Raw genomic sequence first — 15884 nt, forward strand, 5'->3', positions numbered from 1 at the left:
TGAAAACCACTACGCATCTTCTGTAAGCAATTTTTTTCCCATTTTGTAATGAGGTTTCTGACTGACATTTGAACTTCTTTTGAAAAACCTGAAGTTCTTCAGCATTACAAGGTTCATTACCACTCTCCCTACTGACACTTCTGTTTATGCAAACTCATTCTGAAGTGTAGCATTCTGTGGGGGCTCATAATTTATTCAAAGGTCATGAACAGCAGCAGAATCCCCCTAGAGATACTGTGCAGTACTTGAGAAGGGAAAGAGAAAAAACAGCACATGCCTGAACCTGTTAATGTACTGCCACTTGGAAGTCGTTTTAAAAGGAACGGCCCCTCTGGAGTGGAGACCACCAGACTTTCTTATTCTCCTAATGTTTTAATCAAGATCAGTAAACCAGGAGCCACTCAAAGTATTTCTGCAGCCAGCTCTTACACTTATCACAGCTCAAAGCAATTGAGTGCTCTTGTGAGAAATGGGCCTCAATTCAGTTCTTGCTGAGGCTGACACTCTATTGAGTAACACATCAGGATAATGAAAATAAACAGTGTTGCTGATGTGTGATTTGCTGTCATTAAGGATTCTGACGTCTGCTGGTGTGATGAACTTACAATAGAAATCTGGAACTGGGCATCCATCCTGACCCAAGTACAGAACAGATCTGGTAGCCCAGTATTACATTCTAGCATTAAAAATGACACATACCATACCCCTCGTGATATGGGCCATATTTCTAAAAAGTCTTCTCCGCAATTCCATGTTAATGTTGCAAAATGAGAAACGAGCAAATTGAGAATAATTTACAGTGCCTAATTATTTTACTCACAGTTTTCTCCCCAATTTAGATTGTCCAATTGTTCCGCTACCAAAGTAATCTCCACAAAACCTCAGGAGAACTGAAGGTAAGTGGGCATTCTCTGATCCCACAACCAGACCAATTGCCTCATTATACCCAGGAACTTGAGAGTGGCCACTGGAGGACAAAGGCCAGCCTTGCAGGTGTCCGCTTGAGTGCACCAGGCTCCAGCCCAGTAGGGTCCACTGTAGCCCGATAAGGAGAAACAGTCCCTGCCAGTTTTGCCTCACTAACTCGCTGGAGCACCAGAGCCAATACAACACTCCCTCTGGAATACTGAGTGAAGACCTGCGACTTCACACAGCCAGCCAACTGACAAATCACGGTTCTGACAAATGTGTATACGACAAATTATTTTTTAAGAACAATGTTACACTAACTGATTCCAATCTTTACTAAAGTGGGTTGCTGAAAAATAATTCATTGCCGTTGCAGTATGTTTGTATTTTTTACCCACCTTTACAACTCACAAGATTACAACTCACATGTTTTAGTTACTTGGGAAGCAAAATGTAAACTTTCATTTTTCATTACACAGTGCCTTCATTGTTTATTTAATAGTCTCAAGAAAACACTTTGAAAATATGCCACTGAGGAAAAAAAATAAATCAACTGCTGCTGTAGCAGAAAATTGAAGACTGAAAGAGGAGTTTAAAATGGTGAGTGGGGTTCTATCTAAAGCATTTAGGATTTGGTAAACTTCAGTATAATCCACCCATCATTCCTCTTTTTTAACCTGTGCTTGTATATGGTTCAGAAAATGAAACACTGATTCCTGCATTAAGGAATAAAACAGGAAAGGGATAATTTAAAGGTTATCCTACCAATGGGAACTCATGGGAGATTTTTCCATCTGGCGGTAGCTTGGCCCCGAATCCATATGCTGGGAAAAGTTTATCGCTGTCGTAGTCCTGAATGATCTCTCCCACTGCTTTCAGAGCCATGGCATAGGCGTTCATCTGGTAGGGGTTCATGTAGTGCAGAGAGGTTGGCTGGGATGGGTTACCTTGTGGAATAAGGTGTAGGGGTCAATGAAGGTTAAATGAATATTGTGAGCACACTTGAGCACACTGTGGCTCAGCACAGCTGAAAAATAAGCAGTGGGGGAGGGCGTTTTCCAACTCAACCAACCCAGGACACAGAGGAACAAGGAACTGATAAAGTGGGGTGTATTTTACTTTGTGTAGAAGAGATGTATGTTCTGTGTCTGGAACAACATTGTGACTCACTCCAAGACAGGAAATAAAGAGTGTAAGCAAAGATCACAAAGTTCCGCTACACTGTGGCGGTGGAATCTTTATATAACCTATACAACACATTTAAACATTAATAAATAGCATACCTTTTTTCCCTTCATAACACACACACACGGTTAGGCAAGATATTTAAGACAACCACTTGAGATTGCAAGTGAGAAAAGCTGCCTAAATCCTCTCCTGACGTCAGACCATCGCTGTACCTGTGCTTTCTCCCAGAACATTAGGTAACCGCTCATTACATGATTTCGGTTTGTAACTGGGTGCTACATTTCTTGTGTCTGATGATACGTGGTTAACTTATATGTGTGTAACTTTTTAATGTTGGACTCAATAAATGGAAACTTACAAACATAGCAAGTGGTATTGTGAGCACCCATTTGCAGACATCACATTCGTTTCCTTACAAAGAAATGAATTTAAGCATGTACCGGATTATTTTAAAATGTATTTCCTTTGAAAGGTGATGAACAGTGGCACTGGCAGGCACAAGGAGAGCTTCCCCTCCTAGCTCTGCAAATGCCCCCCAATCCTAATCTGAACAACCCCTGCCCTTCCATTCACTCTTATGCTGGCAACATGTGACAATATGTGCCAAACTGTGTAGCATCTAATGCCCACTGGGGTCTAGGATAAGGTCACAAAACTTCATATATGATGTAAGCCAGACTCACAGACTTGTAAATAACATATCCTGAGTCTAGTTTGGGGTCTGGTTAGAAAGTAGTCTCCCTAGATCGCTCTGTTGGAGGAACGTGTGCCTAATACATTATGTACACTTACCATTGGATGCTGTAAAGTCTATAGCCACAGTGAAGTTCAGTTGAGTCCTACATAAAAAAGAGAGTAAACTCATGTGCACAACCCATGTGTTACAATATACTGGGGGGCAATAAGATATTTTGAAAACAGTAATATTCGTACATCTGTAATGCAACAATGTAAAGTTGCATTTGTTATGACACACCAAGTGGCAAATACCATATATAGTACTGTGGCATTGAAAATGTTAATAGAAAGTGCTGGTCCCATCTGAAATATCTAAAAGAGCGTTCAGGAATTACATTTCAAAAAATAAGTACATAAATAAATAAACAGCTGTGGGAAGTAGTAGTATCATTTGTTCATCACATCTCGTGCACAGAAGATGATTGCCCTGACAGAAACTTGAGGAGATTGAAGGTCAGAATTCAAAGTGGTTTTCGCGCTCCAGCGGGATGGAAATACAGCCACAGCTCAGCAATTTCATTCCTGGTAATCTATTCCACTCAATCTAGCGCAACTATAAAGATGAAATGCGAAATTGATTGCCATGTCACTTGATTAAATGACAGAACTGAGTTAGAAATAAATTAACGGCACATGGTTGCCTCCATGTAAACTCAACTAATAGAATCATCAATGAATTAACAGAGATCATAGCTGACCTGAATTAAATACAGTGGAAATATGCACAGAAACAAACTAAGAATCTGGTGGCATCAATATTGCTGCCTCTATATGTACAGTACATGTATTAAATAGATCAATTGTTTCTAGCGGTGGGACAAACATGGGGTTTTCATGTGTTTTTTTAATTATTTGATTGGATGTTTGCACCCATTTTTTTATATAAAATAACCAAACCCACCTTGGAATTAGTTTGGGATTATAAGCACAGGGGCTGTCGATTAGGGCTGATCCAGAACCTGAATTTCATTACAGCCACCTGAACTAAGTGCTCGCCAGATCTTGAAACAGAATTACTTTTTTAAGTGAATGAGAAAGGCACCTTGTCGAAGCGGCTGGGTATTTCAGCTTTCACTGTATTTATTTTTATCCTTTTCATTGCCCATGGCAGAGATAGCGTCTCCCACCAATTTACTGATACAAAAAAAGAGCTGTAACAATGTAAAATCTGCAAACCGAAAAAAAAAAGTGTGTTCTGTTTCTCTATGAACTAAATTATGATTGCCTACAAAATTCATATTAAACACATATGAATAAAACATATATTTGTGAAGGATTATTCTGTAATTTGGCCTTCACAAATCTATTCTTAGCTTGAAACTCTTGATTTAATCTGCATTTTCTTGTCTCACAAGTTAGTAGTGCAATTGCCACGCTATGGGCAGCTGGTATGTACAGTATTTGGCAGGGTAATGGCTCACCCACAGATAAACCTTTTAACACGTGCTGGGGGAAGTGTTAAAAGTGTTGAGGGTCTGCTCGTAAGTTCTAGTTACCCGCCATAGACAAAAGTAAAGCAAGCTAGATCTTTATAGGTCTAGGTCTTTATATATATATATAACAAGTTGAACCTACAGTATAAAACAGTATGTCCAATGTCATCAATGTTATACAGTGCAAACGTCCTGACTGCAAGAAACAGTATGTGGGTAGAAACCCCAATGACCTGCATACTCGTTTCAGAAACCTTACGCCCCTCTATGAGGGAAACCCAGCTGTGCTGCACACTCACAACACTCGGTTATCTCATGATAACCACCAACCAAATTAACATTCTCCTTACCCTCCTCTGATGTAATCCACAAACGTGTATTCAGATTCCACTTTGAATGACAGCAGTGTTACCTTGGGGAAGAAGAAAAAGAAGAAGAAGAAGAAGAAGAAGAAGAAGAAGAGGAAGACCATTTCAAAGTCAGCTCATATCAGCTTGGCACAAACAACACATTTATATTGATTTACTGGGTAATACGAAGCAACTTTGAGGCCTGTAACTTGGTTTCAGGAGACTAGGTTTCAGGCCCCTGCCTGGCACACCCGGGGAGACGGTTTTTGATACAGCAAAGTTGCCCCAAACTAGGTCTCCCAGTCTCCTGGAACCAGGTTTCAAGCCACCGTTCCTGACAAAAAAGGGGCTTTGTGTTCCTTCAGCTTTAGTGACTAGTGACAGATTCTGAAGCCCCATTATTAGGCATCTCAATTCCTTGATGGGCTCAGATGTAATAATACCTCGTTAGCTTTGCCTCTCAGTCTAATCATTCTGTTGGAACATGTACGTACTGTCCTGTCATCTGTCACTTTGCATTGATGCTGAATTTCCACAAAAGAATTGACAATGTGACCCGTTTGTTTTTACACTCAAAGATAATAAGCATGATATCTGAAATGGCCTGTCATAATGAAAACCACAACAAACCACAAAAAAACTAAATCCCTAATATGTAAGACAGTATTTTATTACCACTTACTGTGCCAGAATTGATATATTTTTTCTTCTTTCCCTTTTTCTTTGGATTTAAAACCTAAACAAACACAAAACACCCCAAAGACAGGTTTATAATGAGGACATCTTTACTTCTGTCAGTGAGACGCTTTTAAACTCTTCATGCATGCGATACATTCATTTTAATTGGTATAACAAAAAAGTTTGGAAAGTCAGCAGAGATAAAGCTGACTTCATCTTGGATAACTTCAGGCCATGAAATTAAAAGAATGATTCCTGTTTGCATTCGCTGTACCTGTCTCGTCTATCTGTCTTTCCCTCTCTAAAGAAATACATTATACCCTGTGCTTTAATTCTCCACCCAAGTTTCTGAAAGCATTTTGTTTTTACAGAACGTAAGATTTCTATTTCATACTATCTAGTTAATTTCAAATCAGAAGTACAGAAACAATGCAATTTTTCTTAATTTCCATCTAAACAAAAAGTCCAATGGAGTGAATAAAAACATACTTACCAAAGAATTAAAAAAACAAAAAAAACAAAACACACACACATATGTAGTAAAGACAACAAATAGGTTTTGGCGTTTTATGTTGTGTTATTATATATTGTAGACTGCTCAGGATATTGTACCATTATTTTTTCTTAAGCTAAACAACCCACTGTGTTTTACTTCCAGCTCAGCAAGAGACTCTCCTGTTGACAGGAGCCAGTGCAAATGAAAATCATATAGTTTTAAGAAAATGTACCTTTAAAAGGTATGTTAAAAGTGACATCATTGCTATAACTAGAGCTTTCTACTCATAGTTTTCAATGCTAACAGGACAGATTTTTCAACAGTAAACTCAGCTATAGGTATAAGGCTTTTAAAAAAGCATCCCAAGTTGTTTTTTTCCTAATTTTGAAACAGTAATAACAGCAAACTGGAGCACAGTGTAGCAATCTTTACACCTGAGCCAAAGCTTATTAAATCTATCCCGAAGTTTCTTTAGTTTTTATTAAAATTTGGAGATTTTGCTTCTGGATGATTCTAAGGAAACATTCCACCCTGAATGTCAGAACTAGAAGAGATTCACTAATTAATCAATGTGTGACTAAGAAAGAAAATTTAAAAAAAAAACAACATTACCTCATAGACATTAAACTGGTTCTGTCCACGAGACAGCTCCCTGTAGCTTGTGGTGAACTCCCCAATAAAGTCATGACTGAGACAGAGGGAGGAGGGTGGAGGAGGAAGAGGAAGAAGGGGAAAGAAGGAAAAATGAAACATGGAACATTAATTTACAGGCTGATAAAAGGAAATTATTAAAGTGCATGTCTTGTGACTGCTGATTGGAAACCACACAGAAACTCGAAATGGATTCAGGGGCAGTAGGTTTAATAAAACCATAAATTAACATCTGCTGGCAGCCACATCATATCTTCCTTCCTTCAGTTTTATAATTCCTCTATTAGCATAGGCTAAATATGAAGTATTGCTTGTTTCCTATTTATATAAATCAACTTCTTTTTTTACCATTCTGATAACATGAAACACATGTACAGCCAGCGAAACCAACTTGTACCTTCTTGTTATAAACAATATATATATATATATATGTAAACTACAAAACTGTGCCACTGAAAAGAAACTAAAAGTTATAGAATATTACAAATGGCAGTATAATAATAATAATAATAATAATAATAATAATAATAATAATAATAATAATAATAAAGTCAGACTTCATTGAAATGAATGAGGCTGATACACTTCTTGTGCCGTACTGTTGTAATGGAGTCTTTTCAAGTCGGTTCTGTTTCCAGAGGTACTTGGATTTCCCAATCAGTCTATTTCCAGATTGAAATATCAGCACACAATGAAAGCTCAGACAGTAACTTTGATGCATTGTGTCCATGAGTGGTATAATGTATGCTTACATATTCTATAATGAAAAAAAAAAATCACGAGGTTTGCTGAGAAATGAGAAAAACAGAAAAAAACAAAAACCCAGCAAGAAATGTTTTACAAGAGGTTGATTTATGATAGCTCTTGAATAGTTTCTGTACTGACATTAGAAACACGAGAGCCATCAAACCTCATTGGTAATTGTAAAACCTAACAGCGGTATTGCTAGATATTGTGTTATTTTGTTGCATAGCAGTTATGCAGTTTTACACCCCAGTCCAATTTAAGTTTTTTTTCTGGTTTTGAGGCAAATGAATTGCTGCTTCATACATTTATTTCATTATTACAATTTTATCATTTAAATATTTATAGATATGAAATGACTGTTTCACCAGTGCTGAGCCTTTCATAGAACAAGGCAATCTCACAAGGGATTGGGAAATGTTAATTACTGAAATGTAATTTAAGTTCTACATTACTCTTTATCCAGCAGTGCAGTACATTTTTGTTCATCTTTTTAAATTAGCGTTTTATTTTAAACCGTCCTTCTTTTAAAGTAGCATTCAAAAGGGTTCCCAGTGTTCTAGTTATATCTATTTCTTTGAAGCGTGTGGTCCTGAGCAAGGAAACATACCACAACCCTAGCTATCCTGACTCGTGAGTGTGTCTTTTCATATATAGGTAAAAGAAATGTGGGAGATCCAATTCAAACGGTTCATTCACTTGTTTTTTTTCTCTGATGTGCTGCTAATCATACATCCTGTACACTGATGGGGTTTTTTTCAACACCTAGTAAGTGAAGTTTGAGTTCATTTGCTTTTCAGAAGCATACGCCTGATTTATTTTTGTACTGCAATGTTCTGTTCAGTAATGTAATGTCGTTTAAGTAAATATGCACAAAACGTGACTTGATTTTTCATTTCCAGAGCTGTATTACAGAGGTTTATTCAACATTAGTTACCGAGCTTTGAAAATAATCCGCTCGGGGGGAGTTTCACAAAGCTACTTACTCCGAAGTGTTATCAGCACCACTTTATTTCTGAAAAAACGTATTGAAGTTATAAACCTAGGAATAAATCACCCAGGAAGTTGCAACTTAAATATGCTTCATTTTTTTTTTTTTTTTGTCTAACAGTTTTTTTTTTCTATTTTCTAAAACAATGGTGTCAATGACACTCTGGAGCAAACTCCTTTTTGTATTTCCCCCTAATTCTTGAGACACAGGTTGTTAAGAAAGGCAAACATACAGGGCTGGCATAAAGTATCTCTTGGGGTATATCCACACAGGCTGTGGCTTATACAGCCAACGAAGAGTGCAGAAAATATCTTAGTGGATGCTGTTGAAGCTCACATGACATGTTTGATTAACTATGGGTGTTTAAGTAACTAATTGATATAATGCACTGTAACCTCAAACGCACAGCTTAATAAAGTACAGTAGCTGATCATAGTTTATTAACTATGTGAAATGCACATATGGGCTTCAACGGCACCCCCTATTACTGATTTTATTTGAATCATTGTGCTCCCCTTGGCTTGTTTTGTGCTTGTACCAAAATTCAAAACTGACTAGCTGCAGCATGCCTGGCTATTACTCTAGTTAGCCTGTAGATTTCTGTCCTTTCTGTTTTTTGTTTATAACATATTTGTAAGTAGTAGCACAATACAGATGATTGTTGAACTACATAGGAAAGGAGCCCTTTGATGTTTCTGTTGTATAAAGTATTGTGCTGTGGGCTACATGATCCATTAGCTTTGCCGTCTCTCTGAAAGGATATTAGTTGACGGTTCTTAAAAATGTTTTCTTGCAAAAGCTGGGATAGTTAGTAAGCATGTCAAACAACAAACTAACCATAAATAACAATATAGAAGCATTCAGAACACACATAAGAGGATATTAATCAGGGAAGATATTTCATATTAGGTGCATGTAGATGATCCCTTTAAGTCGGAATTGATATGTCACTGTCAGAAAACCAATTACTGTACCTGCCATCTCGGTCCCAGTCGTAACAGTCTACTTTAACGGTTCTAGAAAAACAAAAAGAGAAGAGTCATGATTAATAATCCAATAGTGTAATTTTAAATTGCCTGTACCCTTACCAAATGTTCTTCATGATGCAGTGGCACTACAATACCAGTACAAGGGTCCTATACTAAGGGGTAATGGTAGCATATCGGTACGGTAGCATATGGTTCTAGATAAGGGGTTTCCACGTTGTGGCCCGCCACGCAGTCCTGAGTGGGCCGCGGAAGCAACGACATTCTATATATATATATATATATATATATATATATATATATATATATATATATATATATATATATATATATATATATATAATAACGAAAAGTAACAATAACAACAATAAAATACTAAAATGAAGAAAAAATATGATTCAAATGAAAAAAGGAATCATTTAGATTTAAGTTTATTTAGTGTCTCAGGTTTAAAAATTTGTCATTTTCTAAGGTGCTAATAGTGGCCTGCAGTGCCTAATGCACCTGAACAGCTGGGCCTCGGGTAACAAATTTGGTGAACCCCTGTTCTAGCTTATCAGGGCAACTGAGCATTATCTGTTCCAAATCCACTGTCTTGTAATAAGGTGATATTACAATTTGACATCACTTTTCTGTAAGCTTGCTTATACAGTATTATAAAATAATAAAGTTGAGCTGCAATGGAGATGTTTACTAGGGATGTAATAATGATTTCCCGTTGTGTGGAAGTTAGAAACTAACTCCTGCTGTTAAAAATCGATAGACACTGATATGTGTTTGTTTTTTAATCCAAACGTGGCTCATTGTAGTTCTGCTACATTAAGACCTCATTAATGGAGGGATTTCCAGGGAATCTGTTTCCTTTCCTCTTATAATCATGAGCAACATCATTATTGCCTTCCTGTTGCTGTGCTAAAGATTGCTATGTTCCTCGCTTGTTTTTTCGTCTATACTTTAATTAGGAATATGCAGATTATTTCAACCACTAATGTTTTGAATGCACGGCTCTCTGGTGTCTCATCACTTTCTGATTTCCACATTATGCATTAGCCATAGTCCTTTTTTAATGTAACTAAAAGTAACTCCTTTGTATTTTCACATAAAATGTAATCCGATAGCGCATTCTCTTACCTGTCTGTAATTACACTTACTGAAAAATGTAATCAGATTACTTCCCAACACTGGATACTTTCTGGAAAACCGTAATTCTAAAAATACTCTAAAGAGACTAACAAGCACTGCTTTAGATGTTGGTTTTCACAAAGTGACCCTTTTTTAATGATTTCAATGTCAGTAATATTTAGATCCACCAGCGTTTAGTTCAATTGTATATACCACACTCTCTTCTTTGCAAAATCATGCAAGACTGCAAGAATGCCTTGCTCATACAGACCTACATTACTGTGCAGTAGAAGCAGATTATTATTATTATTTATTTCTTAGCTGACGCCCTTATCCAGGGCGACTTACAATTGTTACAAGATATCACATTATTTTTACATACAATTACCCATTTATACAGTTGTTACAAACTGTTACGTTTTGCTTTTATTAGTATTCAATAGGTTTTGAATAGTGATTCAAATACAGCAAAGAGCAAAATGGTAATGGGCCCAGCGTTAATGTTGCAATTGATTTTATAGTTATAGTTATCATTCTTACTGTATAAAGTTTAGTCTAAAACTTTTGAACGGCATATCAGTCTTGGAAACGCATGTTGGGTGAGATTTCAGAATCCCTGGGTACATATAATTGGCTGCAAATTAGATTTACTTAGCCTACAGGATCGGATCTTACAATCACACACAACTAAGTTAGAAGCTTTTCTGCCAGGGCTGGCCTGATTCTCATTAAGATTAGATATTACATTTGAAAAATCTTGAAAAGTTTTTAATTGCCTCTCCAGGGGCACATTCATGTGTGAACAGGAATCTCCTATTTTTCCAGGGACTAAATCTGTCATCAACAGGGATCATGCATGAGCCTGAAAAAATTTACACCATGCAAAACAAGGAGTGCATTCTTTCAAGGTTACAAATGCTGACCCCCACCAAAGCTCTTGTTTGCATTTATCGGTGATCTTCTACATGGCTTTGCTACAAATATAGAAGCAGTCTGAGTGGAAAGAGAGTAGAGAATTCAAAAACAGCAAACAGCTCGATATCCAAGGAGAATCAGGATGCAACAGGATACTCAACAATCACTAGGTTTACTTAAGGAAGAAGAAACGTAATTGATCATTTGCCATGGACTGAAGATAATGTATCCTTTTAAGATTGGGAGCTCCACATTAGTAATGTTTGAATCCTAAAATTCTAGGAGATTCAAAAACCTTTGGCCATAGCTGTACGTTAGATCAGCCTAGATTGCGCTGACACTAAAGACATTTTGACAGATCTAGTCTATGTCTATACATGTCTATGGGAGTCAACTAGAACTAGCTCCTGAAAGATACAATCTGTACCATTGCAATAACAACCACTTGCAATGATTGCCAACATACATTTAAATAAAATAAAATACAATTCTCTAACAAATTGTTAATACCAGCAGACTATCTTGGCTTACAGCATGAAGTGTGTGCTCCTACAGCTAAACTACCTTTGGGGAATACACAGATTGTATGATGGAACAATGCAGTAAACAGATGCCAGCAACACTGTATTTTATGTCAAATTTAGCATGATTGTTAGAAACTTCAGCTTTAGCTGAAAACAAATTGACATTCCACAGGTTCCCATAGAATTCTATGAAATAGGTTCTAGACATCCCTGGAAGCATATTTTGGTTTGCCTTGTCTGTTTGAAGAATATATTTATTATTATGTCCTTGTAGTTGTTTTTAACAAGATATCTCTGAGATGTAATCAAATTATAATTAGCAATCCTAAACTACCAGCTTTTGATCTTGGCATCTTGGATTTAATTGTATAAATTATACATCAAAATGATATCTCTGAAATAAGGCAGCACTGTATTTTAAGTATTGAATTCATTCATTAGCCAAGTAATTAAATGATGTTTCTGGTTCTAGGAAGGCACATTATTCACTGGAATGTGCGTATATTTCACATCAAATTCACATCTAACTATATCTGGAATATACAGTATTTCCAAAATAGGCCCTGTCATCGCGGTGGCTAGAGTGGTCTTTTACGTTGTCAATCAGCCAGCCTGGGTCATTGCTTTCCCTCCACTGCTGCTGAAGAAGGCCAGTTTAAATGACAAGACTTTCTTACTGTACCTCCACATTATTGTAGGTAAGAGACTATCTGTGTATAGTGAGTTCACCCCAACAGCTTACAAACACATTTAACTATTCACTGTATTTGCATTTCCATTATAAATGATGGCATGCCCCCACACTGTTTCACCACTTACAATTCATTAAAAGAGCATACCATTCTTCTTGACCACCTTCAGAAGTATGCTGGGATCTCTAGAACCTGTCTCTCCTGGCTGTCCTTTTACCTATCTGGATGCATGCAGTCTGTATTCTATGATGGAAGCAGTGCTGACACAAACCCAGTCACGTGCGGTGTCCCCTAAGGGTCTGTTCTCGGTCCTCTTTTCTTCAACATCTACATGCTTCCCTTGGGTCACCTTATCTGCCAACATACCTCATGTTTCACTCCTATGCTGATGACACCCAGCTCTACCTAAAACTAGACACTGGATGCCCCTCTGCCATGGTTCGGCTCTCAGCTTGCATCCAAGACATTGAGGCCTGGATGTCTGCCAATTTTCTTCAGGGCAATACCAACACATCTTCTTCAACTCAACTCAAGAATCTCAATATTGCTGCCTCGGAAACTATCTGCTGCTGCCTTCCCCCACTGTACGAAGCCTTGGTGTACTTCTGGATAGTAACCTCTCCTTTGATGCTCAAATCTCCCCTGTAGTCAAATCCTCTTTCTACGACCTTCGAAACATCTCAAATGTTCGTCCCTACCTTTCCCTCCCGGATGCAGAGATACTCTGTCATGCATTCATCTCCTCTCAAATTGACTACTGCAACTCTCTACGCACCATAAACAGACTGCAGCTGGTTCAAAATGCCGCTGCTAGGATCCTTACCAGATGTAAAAAACATGATCACATTACCCCCTGCCTTGCCCAACTGCACTGACTATCTGTTAACTTCAGGATTACTTTCAAAATTTTCTTGCTTGCCTACAAGGCCCTCCATCACACAGATCCAGAGTATCTCTCCAACCTGCTGACCCACTATGTCACTGCACGCAAGCTGAGGTCCTCTAATTCAGGCCTGCTGGTTATACCCAAGCAAAAGTGCGCCACACTCGGAGAGCGCTCTTTTAGCTTCATGGCCCCGACTTTCTGGAACTCTCTCCCAGCTTTGGTGCGTGCAGCTCCCACAATCGCTCGCTTCAAATCAACTCTCAAGACCCACTTGTTCTCTCTTTCTTTTAATGCTTTCTAAGCCTGGTATCTGTTATTAGCTGTTGTCTAAATTGCTATGGTTTTTTACTCCATCTTATTTGTATGATTCTGCTTGACATACGCATCCACAATGATTATAATTCACATCCTAGCCTTCTATTTAATGTATTATGCCTATATTTAATGTATTTGCATTGTTTTTTTTAATGTTGCACTACTATGCCTTGTATTTCACTGTATTTAATGTATTATGTGTTCCTCACTATCTTGTAAAGCGCTTTGTGATGGTGGTCCACTGAAAGGCGCTATATAAAATAAATATTGATTGATATTGGTTGATTGATGGTGTGTGAGGGCACAGTGCTCCTGGCAGGTTTTTCCGTCAGCTGAGTCCATGGTCTCTATTTTAATACTAATAACACCAGTGCAGGCCTATTTAATTCAATGGACATGTGCTGGCATTATTCTAATTACAACAGAGCCTCTGAAAGCATCCAGGTGGAGGAAAGCAACAGACAAAGTAAAGAAAACCCAGGTGAGCAGGTGGACAGTGCAGCCACAGGGGTTAGATAACCACAGAAACACCAGCCATAACACTCTCAGTGGGGCAGCCAGACCAGCACTGATTTGACTCTGTACACACTTTCAATTGCATTGAAGGGATTTTTTCAAAAAAGTTGTACACTTGCTGGGAAGCCTGTTCTATAGGACAGCCCCTTGTGAAACATTAATAACTTGTGCAGTCTTACAGAAACACCTGCCAACCCAGCGCTTATTATTGGCCTTCTATCAAAGTATGTCAGGTGTGCTCAGTTGACCATCATGACTGAAACCGACTTACAAAAAGAAGATGTAGCGTCTGTACAGTATATATATATATATATATATATATATATATATATATATATATATATATATATATATATATATCAGTTAAGCTCAAAGATATGCAGTTTGTCCCATAAACTAAACACCAGGTAAAAATGTCAAGCTTCAAGTGTGATGCTACAGTTGTGAACTGCAGGCAAGCTTTGAGATGTCCAGAAATGGTATTTATTAAGAAAGCTGTGAGCCAAGAAAAGGTCTTACTGGCACCCATCCAGTGTGGAATAACACCAGGGCACCATGGCAAGTAAATACCACTGTATACCACACATGGGGATGCTGCAGGTCACTGCTAATGCATTACATGCAACGCCATGACAGGCCTGTAAGATGCCATCTCACAGGACCTAGTAGGATCCACGTTCCTGCCTAGAACACGTTTGATACTACATACCACATTGTCAATTTAAAAAGTGAAGCCATCCTTTAAGTAACCTTAAAAATAAAAGCAGTATGGAATGGCACATGGGTTAGTTTGCAGACCCCTATTAAAACTTAATGGTTGCTATTGTTATTATTATATTTATCACAATGGGGGCCAAAAATTCCAAAAATTCTCAAATGAGAAATTCATTGTGAGCAAGGATGAATACAGTAATGGAATAATGTATCCATACATGCTGGGAATGCTGACAATGCCAGTGTATTCTGACCTGTCGTAGTCTCCGTTGCACAGCGCCCGCACAGGGATGGTAAACGGCTGCCACGTAGGGTTCAGAGTGTTCTTAACAACCTCCGTTTTATGGCAGATTGTGAACCTGCAACAGGAAATTCAGCTTAGGATCACATTGGTTTGTTCGACTTCTAATATTTGTCCTGTTAGGGATGGACAATTATTTTTAGTTGATGATTATCGTCTAAAAAATAACCATGATAATTAATTGTAAAGTTCTTCCTAGTTCTCTCTCAGATACACCTGTTTTTTTTTAAAGCTTTTTAAAGGGGAGATCGAATTAAAGTAATTATATATTGATGAACTAAATTTCATGGAACTTATTGAACATCACCCCCTTTATGGATGAATCTGAGGCAACTAAGTTCAGGAAGAGAGAGTAAAACCATCTGAGGAGAAGTGGTGCTAATCCTTTTCAGCTTTATATGTCAGAAACAATATATTATTATCGATAATTTATAATTTAGACACAAAGCAATAATAATATGGCTAAAATCATTTAGGGTTCCAACCTTAATATTTGCTTTTTTATATTTAAAAGAAGTAGCATTATTATTATTATTTATTTAGCAGACATCTTTATCCAAGGCGACTTACAGGGACTAGGGTGTGTGAACTATGCATCAGCTGCAGAGTCACTTATAATTACGTCTCACCCGAAAGAAGGAGCACAAGGAGGTTAAGTGACTTGCTCAGGGTCACACAATGAGTCAGTCGTTGAGATGAGATTTGAACTGGGGACCTCCTGGTTACAAGCCCTTT

At 37.8% G+C, this 15884-nt stretch overlaps 1 protein-coding gene across 1 annotated transcript in view; it reads right to left on the minus strand.

Moving 5' to 3' along the window:
* Positions 1-15884, minus strand: part of LOC117411965 (copine-9-like) — a 112206-nt gene that overhangs the window by 25459 nt on the left and 70863 nt on the right. Inside the window, exons 10-16 of the mRNA XM_034019857.3 lie at positions 15103-15207; positions 9153-9194; positions 6405-6480; positions 5301-5354; positions 4619-4680; positions 2890-2936; positions 1675-1856 (exon numbers count right to left, since the gene is read on the minus strand). Coding sequence (XP_033875748.1) covers positions 1675-1856; positions 2890-2936; positions 4619-4680; positions 5301-5354; positions 6405-6480; positions 9153-9194; positions 15103-15207 — 568 coding nt within the window. The remainder of the gene's footprint in view (positions 1-1674; positions 1857-2889; positions 2937-4618; positions 4681-5300; positions 5355-6404; positions 6481-9152; positions 9195-15102; positions 15208-15884) is intronic.

This window comes from Acipenser ruthenus, chromosome 16 (genome assembly GCF_902713425.1).
Source record: "Acipenser ruthenus chromosome 16, fAciRut3.2 maternal haplotype, whole genome shotgun sequence".
NCBI lineage: Eukaryota > Metazoa > Chordata > Actinopteri > Acipenseriformes > Acipenseridae > Acipenser > Acipenser ruthenus.